Source organism: Schistocerca cancellata, chromosome 7 (genome assembly GCF_023864275.1).
Source record: "Schistocerca cancellata isolate TAMUIC-IGC-003103 chromosome 7, iqSchCanc2.1, whole genome shotgun sequence".
Taxonomy (NCBI): domain Eukaryota; kingdom Metazoa; phylum Arthropoda; class Insecta; order Orthoptera; family Acrididae; genus Schistocerca; species Schistocerca cancellata.
Window position 1 is genome coordinate 388,202,374 of NC_064632.1, and position 19,083 is coordinate 388,221,456.

General features: G+C 39.5%; 1 protein-coding gene across 3 annotated transcripts in view; it reads left to right on the plus strand.

The window, feature by feature from the left end:
- The window catches only part of LOC126092006 (uncharacterized), an 83,091-nt gene extending 65,574 nt beyond the window's left edge, over nucleotides 1-17,517 (plus strand). For 2 of the 3 annotated variants that reach the window (XM_049907381.1, XM_049907382.1), the window contains one exon: nucleotides 14,789-17,517. In XM_049907381.1, the coding sequence (XP_049763338.1) occupies nucleotides 14,789-16,731 (1,943 nt within the window). In that variant the 3' untranslated portion in view covers nucleotides 16,732-17,517. The remainder of the gene's footprint in view (nucleotides 1-14,788) is intronic. The other variant, XR_007521295.1, reaches the window with a different exon arrangement.
- Nucleotides 17,518-19,083: the final 1,566 nt, after the last annotated feature.

The window sequence follows — 19,083 nt, forward strand, 5'->3', positions numbered from 1 at the left end:
ACTGCCAATCTCTCCCTCGCTGCAGTGAGTGTACCATTAGGTGCCCTTGAAGGGGTGGCACATTGACCACTCCCCCTCATGTACAAATACCTCCCGAGAGGGCAGCACAGTCCAGAGACTCAGTCACATGTAACGACCGAACGTACCGGCCGCCAAAGAAATATTAATTTCCTTCCAGCATAATACAAGTAATACAAGCCCTGCTAAATCATAGAAAATAAGACAAGTAAATGCACACAACATTACGTCCTTGAATCAGGTATTCTGTCCATAGAGTTTGTAACTGATATCTAGAAATCACAACCACATAAACAAATATACATTTAAATGTAAAACATGTCGAAATACATTGAGTCTGCTTCAAGGTACACACAAGACAAAAGGAGAAACACACAAATAAAAAACATGAATATACTGTTCACTTTTGTAACACGTCACTTGGTAAAAGACATAGCTTGCAGATTGGTCTCTTGAAAACCCCTTGTGGTGTGCGAATAGTGGCCACTTGCACCATTCCATCAATCCCAGGGTGTACTCCTTCAATGATGGCCAGCTTCCAACATAAGGGTGGCAGGTTATCTTCTCTTACCATGACCAAAGCACCAGGTTGCACATTCTGACTAGGGACCATCTACTTGGTCCACTGCTGCAGGTGATGCAGGTAGTCAGATGACCAGCGCCGCCAAGAGATTTGGAAGCCTTGCGGCAGTAGTTCCCACCTTTTGTACAAGCTCTAGTTGGCTGTACCTAGATATGGTGGAGGGATGCTTGTGACTGCGGTTCCAATCAGGAAATGACCTGGGGTGAGGGCTTGGGGATCAGTAGGATCACAAGACAGTGGCATGAGAGGACGAGAGTTCAAGCAAGCCTCAATCTAGCAAGTCAGGGTTGTCAGCTCTTCAAAAGTTGGACATATGGTTCCCATCATTCGCTGCAAGTTGTACGTGAAGGACTTCACTCCAGCTTCCCATATTCCACCAAAGTGTGGTGATGCAGGAAGAATGAAGTGCCAATCGATGCCTTCTTCGTGCATAAAGCTTTTCACCTGTGTCTGCTGATAATGACTGCTCACAGCAGCTTGTAACTCCCGAAGTTCTCGACTAGCTCCAGCGAAGTTTTTTCCATTGTTGCTGTACAGGTTTTGGCACCTACCCTGCTGTGAAACAAATCTTCTGAGGGGTGACAGAAATGCTTCAGTCGTCAATTTGCCAACTACCTCCAAGTGCACTGCTCGTGTAGCCAAGCACACAAACAGGGCAACATGGCACTTTCCCTTTAATTTGGATCTCCGTGAGCCTGTTTTCACATAGAACAGTCCTGTGTAATCAATCCCATAATTGAAGAAAGGCATCACAGCTTCTACACGTGGGCGTGGCAGGTCTCCCATGAGCTGTTGTGCAGGATTCACGTTAAATCGCTGATAAGTCAAACACTGGTGCAGAACATGCCGGATTGCATTTCGTCCATCAGGTATCCAGTATTGCTTTCTGAGAGATGTAAACAACAGTTGACACCCAGCGTGGGAAACACAATGATGTTCACTTTCCATTGTTAAGTCATGTGAGATGATGGTTAGGTGGCAGTACGAGTTGATGCTTCTCCTCATATGACAGATCAGAATATTGTAGCCTTCCTCCAACCCATAGCAGTCTCATGTCTTTGAGGATAGGATGCAGTGATTTGAGCTTGCTATTTTTATCCACTTGCGTTATGGTCTTCAAGTCTTCTTGTGCTATCCTGACACACTGTAGCAAAGTGTCATGCAGTTCATTGCGAGACAATTCAGCAGTTACTCTCATTTCCTTTGCAGTCTTGCAGTTATTAATGAATCTAAGGCAGTATGCCATTATCTGCTGTAATCGTGACAACTTTGAGAATCAACAGATGATACTATCTTGAACTGCTCTGCTGATGTGACAGAGGACTTAAGCCCTTTCTTCTGGCAACTCCTGGGCTACAGAACCACTAGAAGTGTCTATCACGGACTATGAAGTGATGTCTTCCTTAAGCCAAGCTGATCCTTCCCACCACAAGCCGTTTTCTTGCAGGTCTGCAGGAGACACTCCTCGCGAAGTCAAATCTGCTGGGTTTTCCATTGTAGATACATGGTTCCACATCGTAGCTGCTGTATTTCCCTGTACGTCAGTGACATGGTTCCCCACAAATGTCTTCCACCGCTTGGGTAGAGAAGCGAGCCATGCCAGTACAATGGATGAGTCAGTCCACAAGTAAGTTTGTTCAGTGTCTATACCCAGTAAGCGAACAGCATGCTGTAGTAGTCACGACAGCACCACAGAATTCCAGACGAGGTAAGGACAACTTTTTCAGTGGAGATACTCGTGTTTTGGAGCTAAATAATTTGATACATGTGATTCCATGATGATTAGTAGATCATACATATGTACAACAGCCATAGGCCTTCTCTGAAGCATCACAGAATTCCTGCCACAGACGTTTCAAAAAGATTTTGAATATGATAACAATGGGACTGATTAATCCCAGAGGATCAAAAATGGATGATGCGACAGCCAGTACAATGCACTTTGTGGAGCTATAGACCTTACTTGCAGGGTTGACATTATTCACAATTTGGAACTGATCAGCAGCTGAGAGCCAGAGTAAACCTAAAGTATTAATATCCTCGTCGTTATCAAGCCATAAGGGTACTTGTGTCTCTCTTAACTCTGAGGGGATATTTTCAAGGAATTCCACACTTCTACTGGACCACTTCAGTTATTGAGAAATGACCTTTCTTCAAAAGCTTCATGAGACCTTGCTGGACTTTGATTGCAGCCTCTACTGTATCGCAACCTGAGATACAATTGTCCACAAAGAAGTTATTAGCAAGAATGTTTGCTGCCTTGTTACATCTGTCCTTTACATGAGCTAATTGTAACAGACATTGTACCGCAAGAAAATGTGCATAGGCCATTCTGTATGTGACTGTCTTTAACTGATATTCGCCGGCCGCGGTGGTCTTGCGGTTCTAGGCGCTCAGTCCGGAACCGCGCGACTGCTACGATCGCAGGTTCGAATCCTGCCTCGAGCATGGATGTGTGTGATGTCCTTAGGTTAGTTAGGTTTAAGTAGTTCTAAGTTCTAGGGACTGATGACCACAGATGTTAAGTCCCATAGTGCTCAGAGGCATTTGAACCATTTAACTGATATTCCTGCAGTGGTGCAGATCTGTCACTCCTCCATAGTATTTGTTGGTAGGCGTGATCTTCATCTGCTACCACAACTTGTTGATACATCTTCTCTGTCAGCTGTGAAGGAAATGCGATGCATGTGAAAGTGAAATGTTGTTGTTGTTGTTGTTGTTGTTGTTGTTGTTGTGGTCTTCAGTCCTGAGACTGGTTTGATGCAGCTCTCCATGCTACTATATCCTGTGCAAGCTGCTTCATCTCCCAGTACGTACTGCAGCCTACATCCTTCTGAATCTGCTTAGTGTATTCATCTCTTGGTCTCCCTCTACGATTTTTACCCTCCACGGTGCCCTCCAATACTAAATTGGTGATCCCTTGATGCCTCAGAACATGTCCTACCAACTGATCCCTTCTTCTAGTCAGGTTGTGCCACAAACTCCTCTTCTCCCCAATTCTATTCAATACCTCCTCATTAGTTATGTGATCTACCCGTATTATCTTCAGCATTCTTCTGTAGCACCACATTTTGAAAGCTTCTATTCTCTTCTTGTCTAAACTATTTACTGTCCATGTTTCACTTCCATGCATGGCTACACTCCATACAAATACTCTCAGAAACGACTTCCTGACACTTAAATCTATACTCAATGTTAGCAAATTTCTCTTCTTCAGAAATGCTTTCCTTGCCATTGCCAGTCTACATTTTATATCCTCTCTACTTTGACCATCATCAGTTATTTTGCTCCCCAAACAGCAAAACTCCTTTACTACTTTAATTGTCTCATTTCCTAATCTAATTCCCTCACATCACCCGAGTTAACTCGACTACATTCCATTTTTCTCATTTTGCTTTTATTGATGTTCATCTTATATTCTCCTTTCAAGACACTGTCTATTCCGTTCAACTGCTCTTCCAAGTCCTTTGGTGTCTCTGACAGAATTACAATGTCATCAGCAAACGTCAAAATTTTTATTTCTTCTCCCTGGATTTTAATACTTACTCTGAATTTTTCTTTTGTTTCTTTTATTGCTTGCTCAGTATACAGATTGAATAACTTCGGGGAGAGGCTACAACCCTGTCTCACTCCCTTCCCAACCACTGCTTCCCTTTCATGTCCTTCGACTCTTATAACTGCCATCTGGTTTCTGTACAAATTGTAAATAGCCTTTCGCTCCCTGTATTTTACCTTGAGAATTTGAAAGAGAGTATTGCAGTCAATATTGTCAAAAGCTTTTTCTAAGTCTACAAATGCTAGAAATGTAGGTTTGCCTTTCCTTAATCTATTTTCTAAGATAAGTCGTAGGGTCAGTATTGCCTCACATGTTCCAGCATTTCTACGGAATCCAAACTGATTTTCCCCGATGTCGGCTTCTACCAGTTTTTCCATTCGTCTGTAAAGAATTCACGTTAGTATTTTGCAGCTGTGACTTATTAAACTGATAGTTCGGCAATTTTCACATCTGTCTATGCCTACTTTCTTTGGGATTGGAATTATTATATTCTTCTTGAAGTCTGAAGGTATTTCACCTGTCTCATACATCTTGCTCACCAGATGGTAGTGTTTTGTCAGGACTGGCTCTTCCAAGGCTGTCAGTAGTTCTAATGGAATGTTGTCTACTCCCGGGGCCTTGTTTTGACTTAGATGTTTCAGTGCTCTGTCAAACTCTTCACGCAGTATCATATCTCCCATTTCGTATTCATCTACAGCCTCTTGCGTAATATTATGGAACACAAATCTTGTTGAATCGTTGGTCCAACCATCAAAAAACTGTTTAGCAACAAATTAAAGTTTGTTTTGATCGAACAGTCAAAAACTGCTAGTTTTTTGGTAGTTGAGCTGGCTTCCTTAAGAACAGCATGGTGTGGCATGTAGTATGAAATGGCAGCAGGTGTAGCTACTGGTTCCATATGTCCTAAGTCTTCATGTTCCCTCATAAACTGTGTGTAGCTTTCTTTAAGCTTCGGGTGTCTCGCCAGTTTCTGTTCAATCGGAGAGAAGCGTTTTGCTGTAGTGTTGAAAGATTCACCTACTGTAATTGGCCCTCCGCAAAATTGAAGGTGAACCATGAATCTGCCTGTGGAATCTTACGTTGTGTGTTGCACGAAGTGTGCTTCACGTTGTTCCTCTTCTTGTGTCAGTACATCATGATTTAATTCTTCTATCTCCCAGAATTTCTTCAAGAGTGTTTGAACATCAGTGTTCGTTTTTACAAAGCACAACACGACTGGCCGCTGTGACGCAATGTTGTGATCTACCTTTTGATACTGACCAGAAACGATCCAACTTAGTTCTGTCTCTTGAAGCACAGGATGGTCAGTTCCTATGGAGATAGTCCTTGATTTGTGAATTTATGGGCAAAATTCTGCTCCTAGCAACACATCGATCTTTCCAGGTGACCAAAACTCTAGATCCACAAGTTGTACATTTGGCAAGTGCCATGTAATGGGATCAATTTTTTGTTCAGGCAAGGTGTCAGTTATCTTTGGCAAAACCAGCCATTCAACACATGACATTAAGTTACTTACACAGGAGCCCATTAGTATAGAGACACGGTGTTTTGTTTCTGAGTGGGTTGCACATATTCTTTGAATTGGTACTCTGCTGTGCCACCTTTGAAGTCTGAGGCATTGTGCATGTTTCTGATATGAAGCATGACTGCAACCCATAATCTAATAGAGCACGACAAGTCTGCCATTTTCCATTGATATCTTGCAACCTTATTCTTGCTGTCGCAAAGAGTACTCGTTTGCCTGGACTGATCTTCAGTGAACAATAGCTCGCTATAGTTGACTAATGTTTTCCATTGTATTCGTGTTGCATGTCACCTGCACACTCTTTCCTTGGTGCATCTTGTGTCTGTTGTGATTCTGCATGTAATAACGTGTGGTGTCATTTACCACAGGTATGACAGGTAATGGAGCTGCATTGAAAAGCCCTGTGACCATTCTTCAGACAGTTGTAGCCCAAGTTGTTGCGCATCACAACAGCCTTGCGTTCACTACACGTGGCTTGTTTGAATTTGCTGCACTTGTGCAGCACGCGAGGCTGGTAGCACATGACACATGCAGTACCTGTAGCAATGTATGTCTGTTTCGAATGCCCAAACTGCTTGGCGTTGGGCGCATTCTGATGTTTATTAATAGTTGTGCCGTGACATTGTGGTGCTATAGTCTTGGCTATTTCTAAAGATTTACATTTCTTCTCAAGAAAGGCACGAGTTTCTTTAAATGTTGGAAAGCTGCCCGAACTCAGACTGCTTCAAACTTGGTTGTTATAGAATGTTCAACCCTTTCTATAAGGAGCTGTGATGTAATTATGTCTTGCAAAGAGACATCTAGCTGTAATGCCGTCAGCGCATGCACATTGCTTAAAGCTACGTTTAGTAGTGCACGAAGTTCAATTGAACGTGGCTTTGTCATTGCCAGTAGCGTTAACCATTTCTTTAAGTGTGCTGATGCAATCAGTCGATGGTTATTGTATCTATTACAGACCAAATCAAAGACTACCTTAAAGTTAGTATTAGTCACAGGGGGATGGTCAATTACATTGTGTGCTTCAGCTGTTAATGAACTCAGCAAATGATGGTACTTAGCAATGTCCTCTAGTTCCTCACTGTTTGTGACAACACTCACAAATGTGTCATGAAAATGCCGGAATTGTGTTACATCATCGTTAAATGATGGCAGTTTTATGGTGGGCAGCTTGATGTTACATTTTGATACACTCAAGGCAGACCCAGCATCTGACAAAACCTTGTCAACTGCGTTTGTGTGATTCATCTGAATTGCTCTCATTTTTTTCCAAACCTAGACAACCATATTTTCAAAAGTTTCCCTGTCCTCAGCATGACTCCCTACATCTTCAAACAATTTGAGCTGTGACTGTGCATCTTCATACTTCCCCACGATCTTTGGCAACTGTTCTAGCCAGGCAGTAATGTCCAAAGTGTCCAATTTGCCTGTTACATCGAATTTATTTGCAAACTTTAAGAACCGTGTGAGGCTTGCTTTCGCCACCGAGCGTGTGGTTACAAGTTTCTTTCTTTATACTTGTCCGTTATGGAAAGCTAGCAGTGGCAGGCAACAGCAGAAGTAGTATATACAATGAGTGGGAAATACAGGAAGCAGGATAGCCAGACCAGAATTTCAGATGTGTCGTCTCAACTCTGCAAGCTGCGTCTCCGTGTTGCTCTCTCGACAGTTGTCGCTGCCATTCCGGCGATGGATGGCTGTTGCTGCTTGTTACTTTGTCCATCACAATCCAGCCCGGATGGACCAAAGTGTCAGCGCCCGTAGGCGGAAATTTGAATCGTCAATTTTACCAGAGGACCAGGAATTTAATGGACTATTATAATGGTTCGAATCCATTTGGACTGCAATGAATGACAACATATGTAGAAAAGCACTTATTATTGACAACAATCACACAAAAAGAAAATATGCATATTCGCCTTTTAGCATACAAGACGCGCAGGCTTCGACATGTGACAGCCACCCGACCGAGTGTCCATTCACAACTGCCAATCTCTCCCGTGCTGTGGCGAGTGTACCGTTGGGTGCCCTTGGAGGGGTGGCCCACTGACCACTGTCTTTCATGTACAAATACCTCCAGAGAGGGCAGCACTGTCCAGAGACTCAGTTACGTTGAACGACCGAACATCTGCAATTGGGCTGGTAGGAACCAGATTAGTTTCGGATTTAGTTTTGGTGTGTGTGTGTGTGTGGTCAAATAACGCCAATTGCATTGGTATTGGCGTTGTGTGCTTTTACAGTGTTAAGTTTAAAATGTTTAAAACAATTGATTAATGTGCTGACTGGGAAACTCAGTCAGTGATTCAGTTTTTGACAGCAAGTTGCATTGCAGTAGTGGACATCCCTCAGCAGATAAGTGAGGTGTATGACCCCAATGTGAAGAGTGGTAGCATAGTACGTAAGTAGGTGAGAGTTTTCAAGGACTGATGGGCAAATGCCATGATGAACCGTGATAATGCTGACCATCAGTGATATCTCAGAATATTGGTCAGTGTCATAGGAAATCGTTTCACAAAGACCGGAAATTTACAATTTCAACTTTAGCGCTGCAATTTCTGAATGTGGGTAGAACAAGTTCGCAAAAAAAATTGTCTTTGAAAAGTTGTGATTTTGTAAATTGTGCACGTATTGGGCTTCGAGGCTGCTCAACTGAGGAACATAAAATGGAAAGTATGCCCTGTACTCGTAATTTTTTAGACCATGTTTTTAATTTTTTTGGCGGAAATTATAAGAAAGATGATCCATTTTTTGAGACCATAGTCACAAGGAGTGCCATGTAGATTTCTCACTTAATCCCATAGTCTAACCATCATCAATGGTATGATGTCAGACAAACACACCAGTCAGAATCAAGGCCAAGCAGACACTGTCAGCATGCAAGATTACGATGACCGTGTTTTGGAATAAACATGGAGTCTTGGAAGAAAACTATATGCAGGAAGGGACAACAATAAATGCAGTCTCTTACTTCTGTCTTGAATAATCTTCAATTTGCAATATAGAATAAGCGACGTAGCCTTCTGATTGGAGTTTTGTAGCTACATAACAATGCCAGATCCCATTCTGCCATTCACACCCAAAATCTCATCAGATTTTTTGGGTGGGAACAGTTTGCCCGCCCACCGTACCATTCAGAATTGGTACCGAGCAATTTTCACGTATTTCGCTACGTAAAAGTGTTTCTCAGCAGCAAGCATAACAGATGATGAAGTGAAAGAAGCAGTTCAGGTTTGGTTATCATCACAGGTGACAGATGTCTGTGACTTTGGGTTACAGAAGGTCATAGAACGTTATGACAAAAGTATAAACAAATGTGGAAACAATGTAGAAAAACAGTTTTTTGAAAATAATGTATATTTTGTAAGAAATTGGACCTTACTTTCTGAATAACCCTTGTATTACCTTTTTAGTATGCAAGTGTATTGTGGTAGGTCATTGTATGTCATTTTTTTGTGATTGTGCCACTTGCGTGTATTGATATTATATTTTTCTGTTAAGTTTCTTTGTACTCATTTTAATGCTGTTGTTTTATAGTTGCTCACTCTGTTTCCTAATCAGAAGTGTTAAGGGGAATCTTATGGAGTTTTTTTAGTATGTATCTGATTGTAGCTTGTTTGTGATTCTGTGGGTGGTTTAAGGTTGCATTTATCATAGGGTCAGTTGTTATGGGTAAAAGGCGTGGTTGTGATTGTCTTTTGTTGTGGTTACATCTAGAAAGGTTTGATGCGTGTCTTCATTCTTCATCTATTGTTAACTTTGCTCTCGTGTATAGCATGTATGTTTTAGTGTAATTACTGTATTTTTTTCTGAGATTCATCAACCATTCCCATTATGGCATCCATTTATGTGTATCATTAGATAATGATATAGCTGTTCTTTGTTGTTACATCTTCTAATAGTAGTTCCTCTGTATGATTCATGAGGATGTTGGCTAGTGTTCCCAAAAGCTACATCAATATCTACTGGTGCAGGTACATGGATATCATAATATGCATGGTAGATGAACTACTGAAGAAAATATTGTTTACAATAGAACAACAAGAAAACACACTCAGATTTCTAGACATAACCTTAACAAATGTTTATCACAACCATACTTTTGACATACACATATAACCCACAACAACAGACACAATAATAAATGCAACCTAAATCCACAGAATCACAAAACTAATTAGTCAGATACATGCTGAACAGACTCAATAAGATTTCCCTTAATACCTCTGATTACCAAACAGAGTGAGCCACTATATAACAATAGTATTAAAGAATGGCTACAAAGAAACATTGGTAGATAAAATTAATACAAAAGTAAAGACACAAACAAACCAAATCACATACAAGCAGCTCAGTCACAAAAAAATGGCATAAAATGTCTTACCTTTTTTAATGTGACATTATGGGGTGTAATATATTAAAAAACAGGGCATAAACATTGCCTATAAAATGAATAACTCAATACAGAAACACATACAAAAACTAAAACAAAAAACCAGAAAGGTACCAACAATCTGATATCTACCAGCTCAGTTACAGAGCCAATGAAAAAATCTACGTTGGGATCTTTGGCAGGATGTTTGACACAAGATATAAGAAGCACATAAGGGCATTGAAATAAAGAGAGAATTACTCAACATTTACAGACCATCTGAAACAAGAATTCTGTAGGCCAAGCACAACAGAAAATTTATTCTTAACTGAAACTTCCGCTACATTTTATCACTGAAGTCTTACACAAAGACTTCAGTTATAAAAGTTTTGTTCAACTGTAGCAGAAGTTACAGTTATAAACACTTAATGGATGTCCAGCTAACAGAAAATTATGTTACAATAGAAACAGATATGAACATGATAAAATAGATATAAGCAGACACTTTATCCATTTTCAAGAAAAATTCTGTGTACACAAGGCATTAGTGATCCAATAAATATTGGACAGACACTATATACGAGGTGCATTCAAGTTCTAAGGTCTCCGATTTTTTTTCTAATTAACTACTCACCAGAAATCGATGAAACTGGCGTTACTTCTCAATGTAATCGCCCTGCAGACGTACACATTTTTCACAGTGCTGACGCCATGATTCCATGGCAGCGGCGAAGTCTTCTTTAGGAGTCTGTTTTGACCACTGGAAAATCGCTGAGGCAATAGCAGCATGGCTGGTAAATGTGCGGCCACGGAGAGTGTCTTTCATTGTTGGAAAAAGCCAAAAGTCACTAGGAGCCAGGTCAGGTGAGTAGGGAGCATGAGGAATCACTTCAAAGTTATCACGAAGAAACTGTTGCATAACGTTAGCTCGATTTGCGGGTGCATTGTCTTGGTGAAACAGCACACGCGCAGCCCTTCCCGGACATTTTTGTTGCAGTGCAGGAAGGAATTTTTTCTACAAAACATTTTCGTAGGATGCACCTATTACCGTAGTGCCCTTTGGAACGCAATGGGTAAGGATTACGCCCTTGCTGTCCCAGAACGTGGACACCATCATTTTTTCAGCACTGGCGGTTACCCGAAATTTTTTTGTTGGCGGTGAATCTGTGTGCTTCCATTGAGCTGACTGGCGCTTTGTTTCTGGATTGAAAAATGGCATCCACGTCTCATCCATTGTCACAACCGACGAAAAGAAAGTCCCATTCATGCTGTCGTTGCACGTCAACATTGCTTGGCAACATGCCACACGGGCAGCCATGTGGTCGTCCGTCAGCATTCGTGGCACCCACCTGGATGACACTTGTCGCATTTTCAGGTTGTCGTGCAGGATTGTGTGCACAGAACCCACAGAAATGCCAACTCTGGAGGCGATCTGTTCAACAGTCATTCGGCGATCCCCCAAAACAATTCTCTCCACTTTCTCGATTATGTCGTCAGACCGGTTTGTGCGTGCCCGAGGTTGTTTCGGTTTGTTGTCACACGATGTTATGCCTTCATTAAACTGTCGCACCCACGAACACACTTTCGACACATCCATAACTCCATCACCACATGTCTCCTTCAACTATCGATGAATTTCAATTGGTTTCACACCACGCAAATTCAGAAAACGAATGATTGCACGTCGCCATTTTAAGTATTTAAAACAGTTCTCATTCTCGCCGCTGGCGGTAAAATTCCATCTGCCGTATGGTGCTGCCATCTCTGGGCCGTATTGACAATGAATGTGGCCTCATTTTAAAACAATGCGCATGTTTCTCTCTCTTTCCAGTCCGAAGAAAAAAAATCGGGGGCCTTAGAACTTGAATGCACCTCGGAAAATAATTTTAAAAATCTTTTCTGCTCACTCATGTGGGCATATTCCTCAACCCCGTTCCTACATCATCATTACCAACTCATTCTCCAGTCTACTAAATTGCATTTACGATCTAATTAACTCCTTCATTTTGAATAAATATATGTAACATATGACAAATGGCAAATGAAGAGAATGTTTTTAGATCAAAGAAAAAAACTAACAGTTAAGTTGGTAACACTAAACAAAACACACAAGAAATATTTAGCTGGAAAGAAGCAAACATACGGTACTTGTGATACTGTATGTTGTGTTTCACAGTAAGTAATCTATAATTCTGCAAAGCAATGTAAGATTAAGACAGAACTAACAACACCAAAGAAAGGAATTCTTCAGAAATATGCAAGCAGGGAGCATTTCCTGATGTCTATGAAATCTGACAATGTAGTATAAGTAAAATTAACATTTTTTTGTAATGAGCTGTTGTTTTATGTGGAAAGCAATTAAAGTTGTAAATATATTTTATCACAGACCACTGATGATGATTTATTTCAGTAAAACACATTTGGTGACAAAATATGCATTTTCTTGTATAATAGTTGCAAAGGTTGATTTGAAATACTTTCGATAATTATAAAGCAACAACCGACAATATGGCCGCAAAGATTAAGACAATGAGTATCCCTATATGCATCTGAGTGTCTTATTGTCTCTGAGAGTTATCAAGTGGTGGAATTATTTTTTAAAAATCTACATAAAAATCTGAAACAAGAAATACATTGTGAAATATAAAAAACTACTAACACAATGCATAAAGACAGAGTTCTGTTTTATAAACATGTAAATAGAACATATGATTTGAAATGGATGAAACACATCTTCAATTCCCTTGACTCCAAACCAATGACAGAATGCCATGATATATGAATGTGAATAAGGATCTGGAGGAAACGGGTATACAACTGGAAGAGACCAAAACTGATACATCTTCAGAGTGGCTATAATGTCTTTTGGGACTTTCTGAGATGAGAAATGAAAAACTGCTCCAAAATGGTGAGATGTATTGCATGATAGACACAATGTATTGATGAAAAATACTTAGCTTGAATGAAAAAGGTAAAACAGAGCAACTATCACAGTGATTATAAGCATACACAGTCCTCAGATGATTGACTAATGAAAACACATGAAGCAATACTGATCCTACGAATTATCTTAGAAGATAGATTAAGGAAAGGCAGACCTACATTTCTAGCATTTGTAGACTTAGAAAAAACTTTTGACAATGTTGACTGGAATACTTTTTCAAATTCTGATGATGGTGGAAGGGGTAAAATACAGGGAACGAAAGACTATTTACAATTTGTTGTTACAAGAATTGAGGGGGGGGAGGGGGCGGTTGAGAAGGGACTGTAGCCTATCCCTGATGCTATTAAATCTGTATATTGAGCAAGCAGTAAAGGAAACAAAAGAAAAGTTTAGTGTAGGAATTAAATCACTGAAGAAGAAATAAAAACTTTGAGGTTTGCTGACGACATTGTAATTCTGTCAGAGACAGCAAAGGACCTGGAAGAGCAGCTGAATTGAATTGACAGTGTCTTGAAAGGAGGCTGTAAGATGAACATCAACATAACCAAAATGAGGATAATAGAATGTAGTCAAACTAAATCAGGTGGTGATGAGGGAATTAGATTAGGAAATGAGATATTTAAAGTAGTAAATGAGTTTTGTTATTTGGGAAGCAAAATAACTGATGATGGTCAAAGTAGAGAGGCTGTAAAATGTAGACTGGCAATGGCAAGGAAAGTGTTTCTGAAGAGAGAAATTTGTTAACACTGAGTATAGATTTAAGTGTCAGGAAGTCTTTGCTGAAAGTATTTGTATGGAGTGTAGCCTTGCATGGAAGTGAAACATGGACAGTAAATAGTTTAGACAAGAAGAGAATAGAATCTTTCAAAATGTGGTGCTACAGAAGAATGCTAAAGACTAGAGTAATGAGGAGGTACTGAATAGAATTGGGGATAAGAGGAATTTGTGACACAGCTTGATTATAAGAAGGGACTGGTTGGTAGGAAATGTTCCAAGGCATCAAGGGAGGGCAGTGTGGAGGCTAAAAATCATAGAGGGAGACCAAGAGATTAATACACTAAGCAGATTCAGGAGGATGTACGTTATAGTAGTTACTTGGAGCTGAAGAACCTTGCACAGGATAGAGTAACATGGAGAGCTGCATCAAACCAGTCTCTGGACTGAAGACCACAACAACATCACATAGCAGCTTTATAATGCAGTAGAAATAGTATTGAATACCAAAATGGTTTGCATCAGTTATGTAAAGGCATCCAATATTTCAAAATATAAGCTGGCAGAACAGCTGAAAATGAATAAGTCATTTAATGACAGAAAAAGATGTGAAACTGGTAGATAAAATTCTATTACAGAGAGGCAGCTAATGAACAGGTTCATTGAATGTGAAATGATAGCACCTGGTATTGGTCATTTGACTTTCCAAATGTGTGATGCTAATGTTGTCATATGTATTGTCCTCAACTTTCGTAGAAAACAAACTGAACAACAGATGGAGTACTAAACTAATTGTCTCTTCTTGGCCAAACATACTTCATTACCAACATCCGTACTATTTTTCTGCATTTTGTAGCACTCTGTTGCCTGACTATAATGTAGAAGAATAGAGAATGATGTAATCAAAGCCTTGTGTTGATACCTGAGTGAAATTTTCAATTTAGTATCACTGTGTGTGTGTGTTTGTGTGCAGTTTTTTTGAAGTACAATAAAAATTAATGGTAGTGTGTGAACTATGTGTATAAAAAGTCTCCTTTATAGTCTTCAGAATGAGAATGAGAAACGGTTTCTTTTTGTTACAGGTTCAGAGTCTGAGAGAGGTTGGCCACAGGAAGAGGAAGATGATTCTGATGACTCACCACATATTTCTGATACATCAGAAGAGTCTGTTACATTTCCAGATATTTTCCCAGACGTCAAGACTCTGCAAAATGTTTCATCAGAGAATACAAATGATAAAGGAGCCTTGGAAGTTGATGCCTTTGATATAAGCAATATTGATTTTGAAACTGACGACAGTATGGAACTACGAAATGAGATAATTTCCCTAGAAAAGGAAATTACAAAGTGTGTAGAAAATAAGAAAGCTGTGCCACCCCATGTTAACTATAAAGGTTCTCCAGTGCTTAATAACTACAGCGAAAAGTGTGAAAATTCAGGCACAGTGGCAGCCAAAGCTTTTACAAGTTTGGATGATAACATTTGTACTGATACACACAGAGAATCAGGTACAAATTCCATTAGCTGTGTGAAAATGAACGAAAATGTGATTGAGGAGAGTAACAATAGAAACTCTGGTAATATAATATTGCGTGAACATGATTCACCCACTAGCATACCTAGAAGTCTTGAACTTACTGAAGTGAGTGAAGAATTAGCCAGCTGTATGCAGCATTCAGAAGTCAACACCCTGATTTCTAATATGCGTATTTCGAGCCACAAACATGCAGATGTTCAGAGTAAGAGCAAGAGAAATTGTAGAGGTGCAGGCCACAATGATGATAGTGATCATGGTGATGGTTTTGAAGAAGTGAAAAGCACCACTAACAGTAATGACAACAATGTGAAAAATCTAGAGCATGAACAAACAATACTATTAATTCCTCAAGATACAAAAAATACCGTGGGAAGTGGTTTATCTAGGGGGTGTGAATTAAATGCAGAATTAGTCATTAGTGAATCAGTAAGCACATTAAAAAATATTGATTGTGACAAGGAGATGTGTAATGATAAAGAAGTGGTCATTATATTTGATGATGATAAGAGTAGTGAGTGTAATGACAATGATGCAGGAAAGCAGCTTGATGCTGTATCTATGGCAGATACGACAAATCCAGAACCTGAACCGCTGGTGTTGTTAAATCATCAGAGTACGACAAATACTGTAGGAAATCATTCACCAGGAAAGCTTGAATTATTTGCAGAATTAATCCCTGGTGTATCAACATTCAATAAAAAAGATAATCATTGTATGAAAGAGATGTGTGAGGATAAAGATGTGGTCATTATATTAGATGATGATAAGAATAGTGTTAGTACAAAAAATTCAGTAGTAAATGATTTACCAAGAAAGTGTGAATTACAGGCAGAATTATTAAGTGCTGAATTAGTACCCATTCAGAAAGATGATGATGGTCATGAGGTGTATAAAATTGTGACAGTTGATAGTGATACATCATCTACAGGCTTCCTTGGGGATTCAAGAAACTATGAAGTTATAGATGTACAATTAAGTTCCTGTGAAAACCTGGAATCGACCCGAAACACTGACGGGAGGAAAACTACAAACATGCATCACAGTGCTCAAAATACTATTGAGCAACTTGATAAGAAAAGCAGTATAACTTGCGCAAATTCAGGGAGTGTAACGCCATCTGTAAAAATAAAAATTGTAGAAGAAGATGGACTATTTGTGTGCAAAACAACTGATGCACATTATAGTGTTTCAGAAGTAGAGGAAACAAAGCAGGTTCAAAATACGTCTGCAAGAAACAATGCTCATTCTAAAAACTGTGTTTGTTTTTTATGTAAAGAATCTGATCAGAAGGGCATCACATCACATCTTGACAGGGCGCTGGCAGATATTTTCCCAGAGGAATGTCCTACTGATAAACACTTGAAAGAGAGAGAACTTCGAACAGAAAGAGAAGTCATGAAAGACTTTCTTCGTTACATGACTGGAAATAGTAGCATGAAGGATACCAAACAGAGTCTCAAAAAGAGAAAACGTATCTTTCATCTATAATTCCCAACACTGTGTGCAGGAAGACTTGTGTATAATTTCAGTATGTGACTCCACTCTAAAGACAAGTACAAAATATGTGAGTGAAATGTGAATAACTTATCTTTGTGCCACATCGCTAAATGCCTTAAAGTGCAAGAGAAAAGGGAATGAAGGCAAAAACCTGGAAGAGAAGAGAAAGTGATACACAGAGTTATGCGAGAGATATGTTAGGGGCAAGTGTGTGGTCCATACTGACAGAAATGTGGTGTTTATAAGATTTACTGTATACCGAACGACTGCCTCTGCCAGCAACATTTTTGTATTTCTTGCTTTTTCTCTCTTTTCATTGCAATGAAGGCTCCAGTTTTTGAATTCTAGTCCTAGTGCAGAATTGCTTTTATATTCACTTGTTATTTATTTTTATTGTACTCAGAAGTGTTATTCCTATCAGCGTTTTGTTGTCTGGTAACTAGTTATCTTCATTTGTTTCATTCCTTCTAAAATTCAATCCTGGCTTATACTTTGAATCTCCTTATTATTTAGACTGAATTTGGTGGTACCTTTGTCACAGAAATAAACTAGTATCAGACACGTTTTTATGGGACTCAGGTGGAGTCTAGAGAGTGAAGTTGACAGTACCAAATTTTATGGACCTATGCCTTACTTTAATTACCTAAATTCGTTTCGATACACTAATCCCATTTCAAAAACTAATCTGTGTTACATGAGTGACATTGTGTATGAAAACATAACTCTAAATGATAACTTCTCTTCAGCACCCACAGTCATCACTAAAAAAGTCAGATTTGCCATGAAAAATGGTGTATTTATTTATGTACCAAAATTATAGACTACTCACAAGTCGCATATACCTTTTTCTTTATTTTCACGTGTTTCACTAGACTAAAGTTAGCATCTTCAGGAATTACATAGCAACGGCTACATGTTACAAGTATGAGGCTATGTGTAGTGGTGCTGTTATATATAAATATACATAGCCCGATATTTGTAATGTGTGGTCCTCGGCTACATAATTTCTGAAGATGTTTATTTTGGTCGAATGAAAAATGTAAAAATAAAGACAAAGTTATATGTGACCTGTGGCTGGTCCACAATTTTAATTTATAATCGTCACTGTTTCTCTGCAAGCAGATGCATGGGCTCACTACCAGGTGTAGAAGTATGAAACTGGAATTTGGTTGCAGTAATGACATGTCTGTTGTTTGAAACTGATAAACAGTGTTTCATTCAAGATAATTTCCATTGCTATTTATACATTTCTCCCACCTCTCTGGCAAGATATGAATGCCACACAAAAGAAGAACAGTTCTTTTGAAGTGAACCAGTCATTGAGCTATTTTCGTACTTCTGCATATGAATTGAAATGTTGTTCACTGAGAGCGTGTCCCAGTGTTGCAAATAGATGATAATCAGATGGAGCCAAGTCTGGAGAATAAGCTGCATGCCCTAGTATTTCCCAACTGAATGCCTCGATCGTTCCCTGACCCAGCTCAGATGACACTCTTCTGATCCCACCAAACACAGAGCACTGTCTTCTTTCCAAAGTGATTTGGTCTTGGAGTGGGTGTCGATGGTTTGCCTGGATTCACCCAAGATTTATGATGCTTAGGGTTTTCTCAAAATATATCCATTTTTCAGCACCTGTCACTATTTGATGGAGAACGACTTTCTTTTGTATCTAGTGAATAGCATTTCACAAGTGATCTTTTTATTTGCTTGCAGTCTTTCATTCAGTTCATGAGGAACCCATTTTTTTACTTTTTGCACCTTTCCCACAGCTTTCAACCAAAAAGAAACAGCTTTCTGCGTCACATTCAATTGTTCCGCGAGTTCCTGTTGACTCTGAGTATCATCTTCATCCAATAAGGCCTGCAATTTGTTTTCTTCGAACTTTTTTGGCAGTTTGCCGAGCTCATCATTTCTCAGGTCAAAATCAGCACTTTTGAATTTTTTGAACCACTCAAAACATGCAAGAGCGTGTTCACTGAAAGCTTTGACAAGCATTCGATGCGATACTGCAGCAGTTTTCTTCAAATGATAACAGAAAACCAATGCTGTCCGCAAATTGTAGTTTGTAGGGACAAAACTTGACACGTTTACAGGTTTGAAACAGGTACTGATGTATGGGACTTGCATTACTGCGTGTTGACATTTGTCGTCAGCCGTTACATGAAGCAGATGACACTCGGGGTGTCTATGACCCGCGACAACCGGGAGATCCGGGAAAAACCCGGGAATTTTTTCATCCGGGAGAAAACTGGGAAAAACTCGGAAATTTTTTTGAATTCCAGGAATTTTTCATTGTTTTTGTTCCTAGTTAAATTTTTGTAATTTTGACTGGTAAGAACCAAT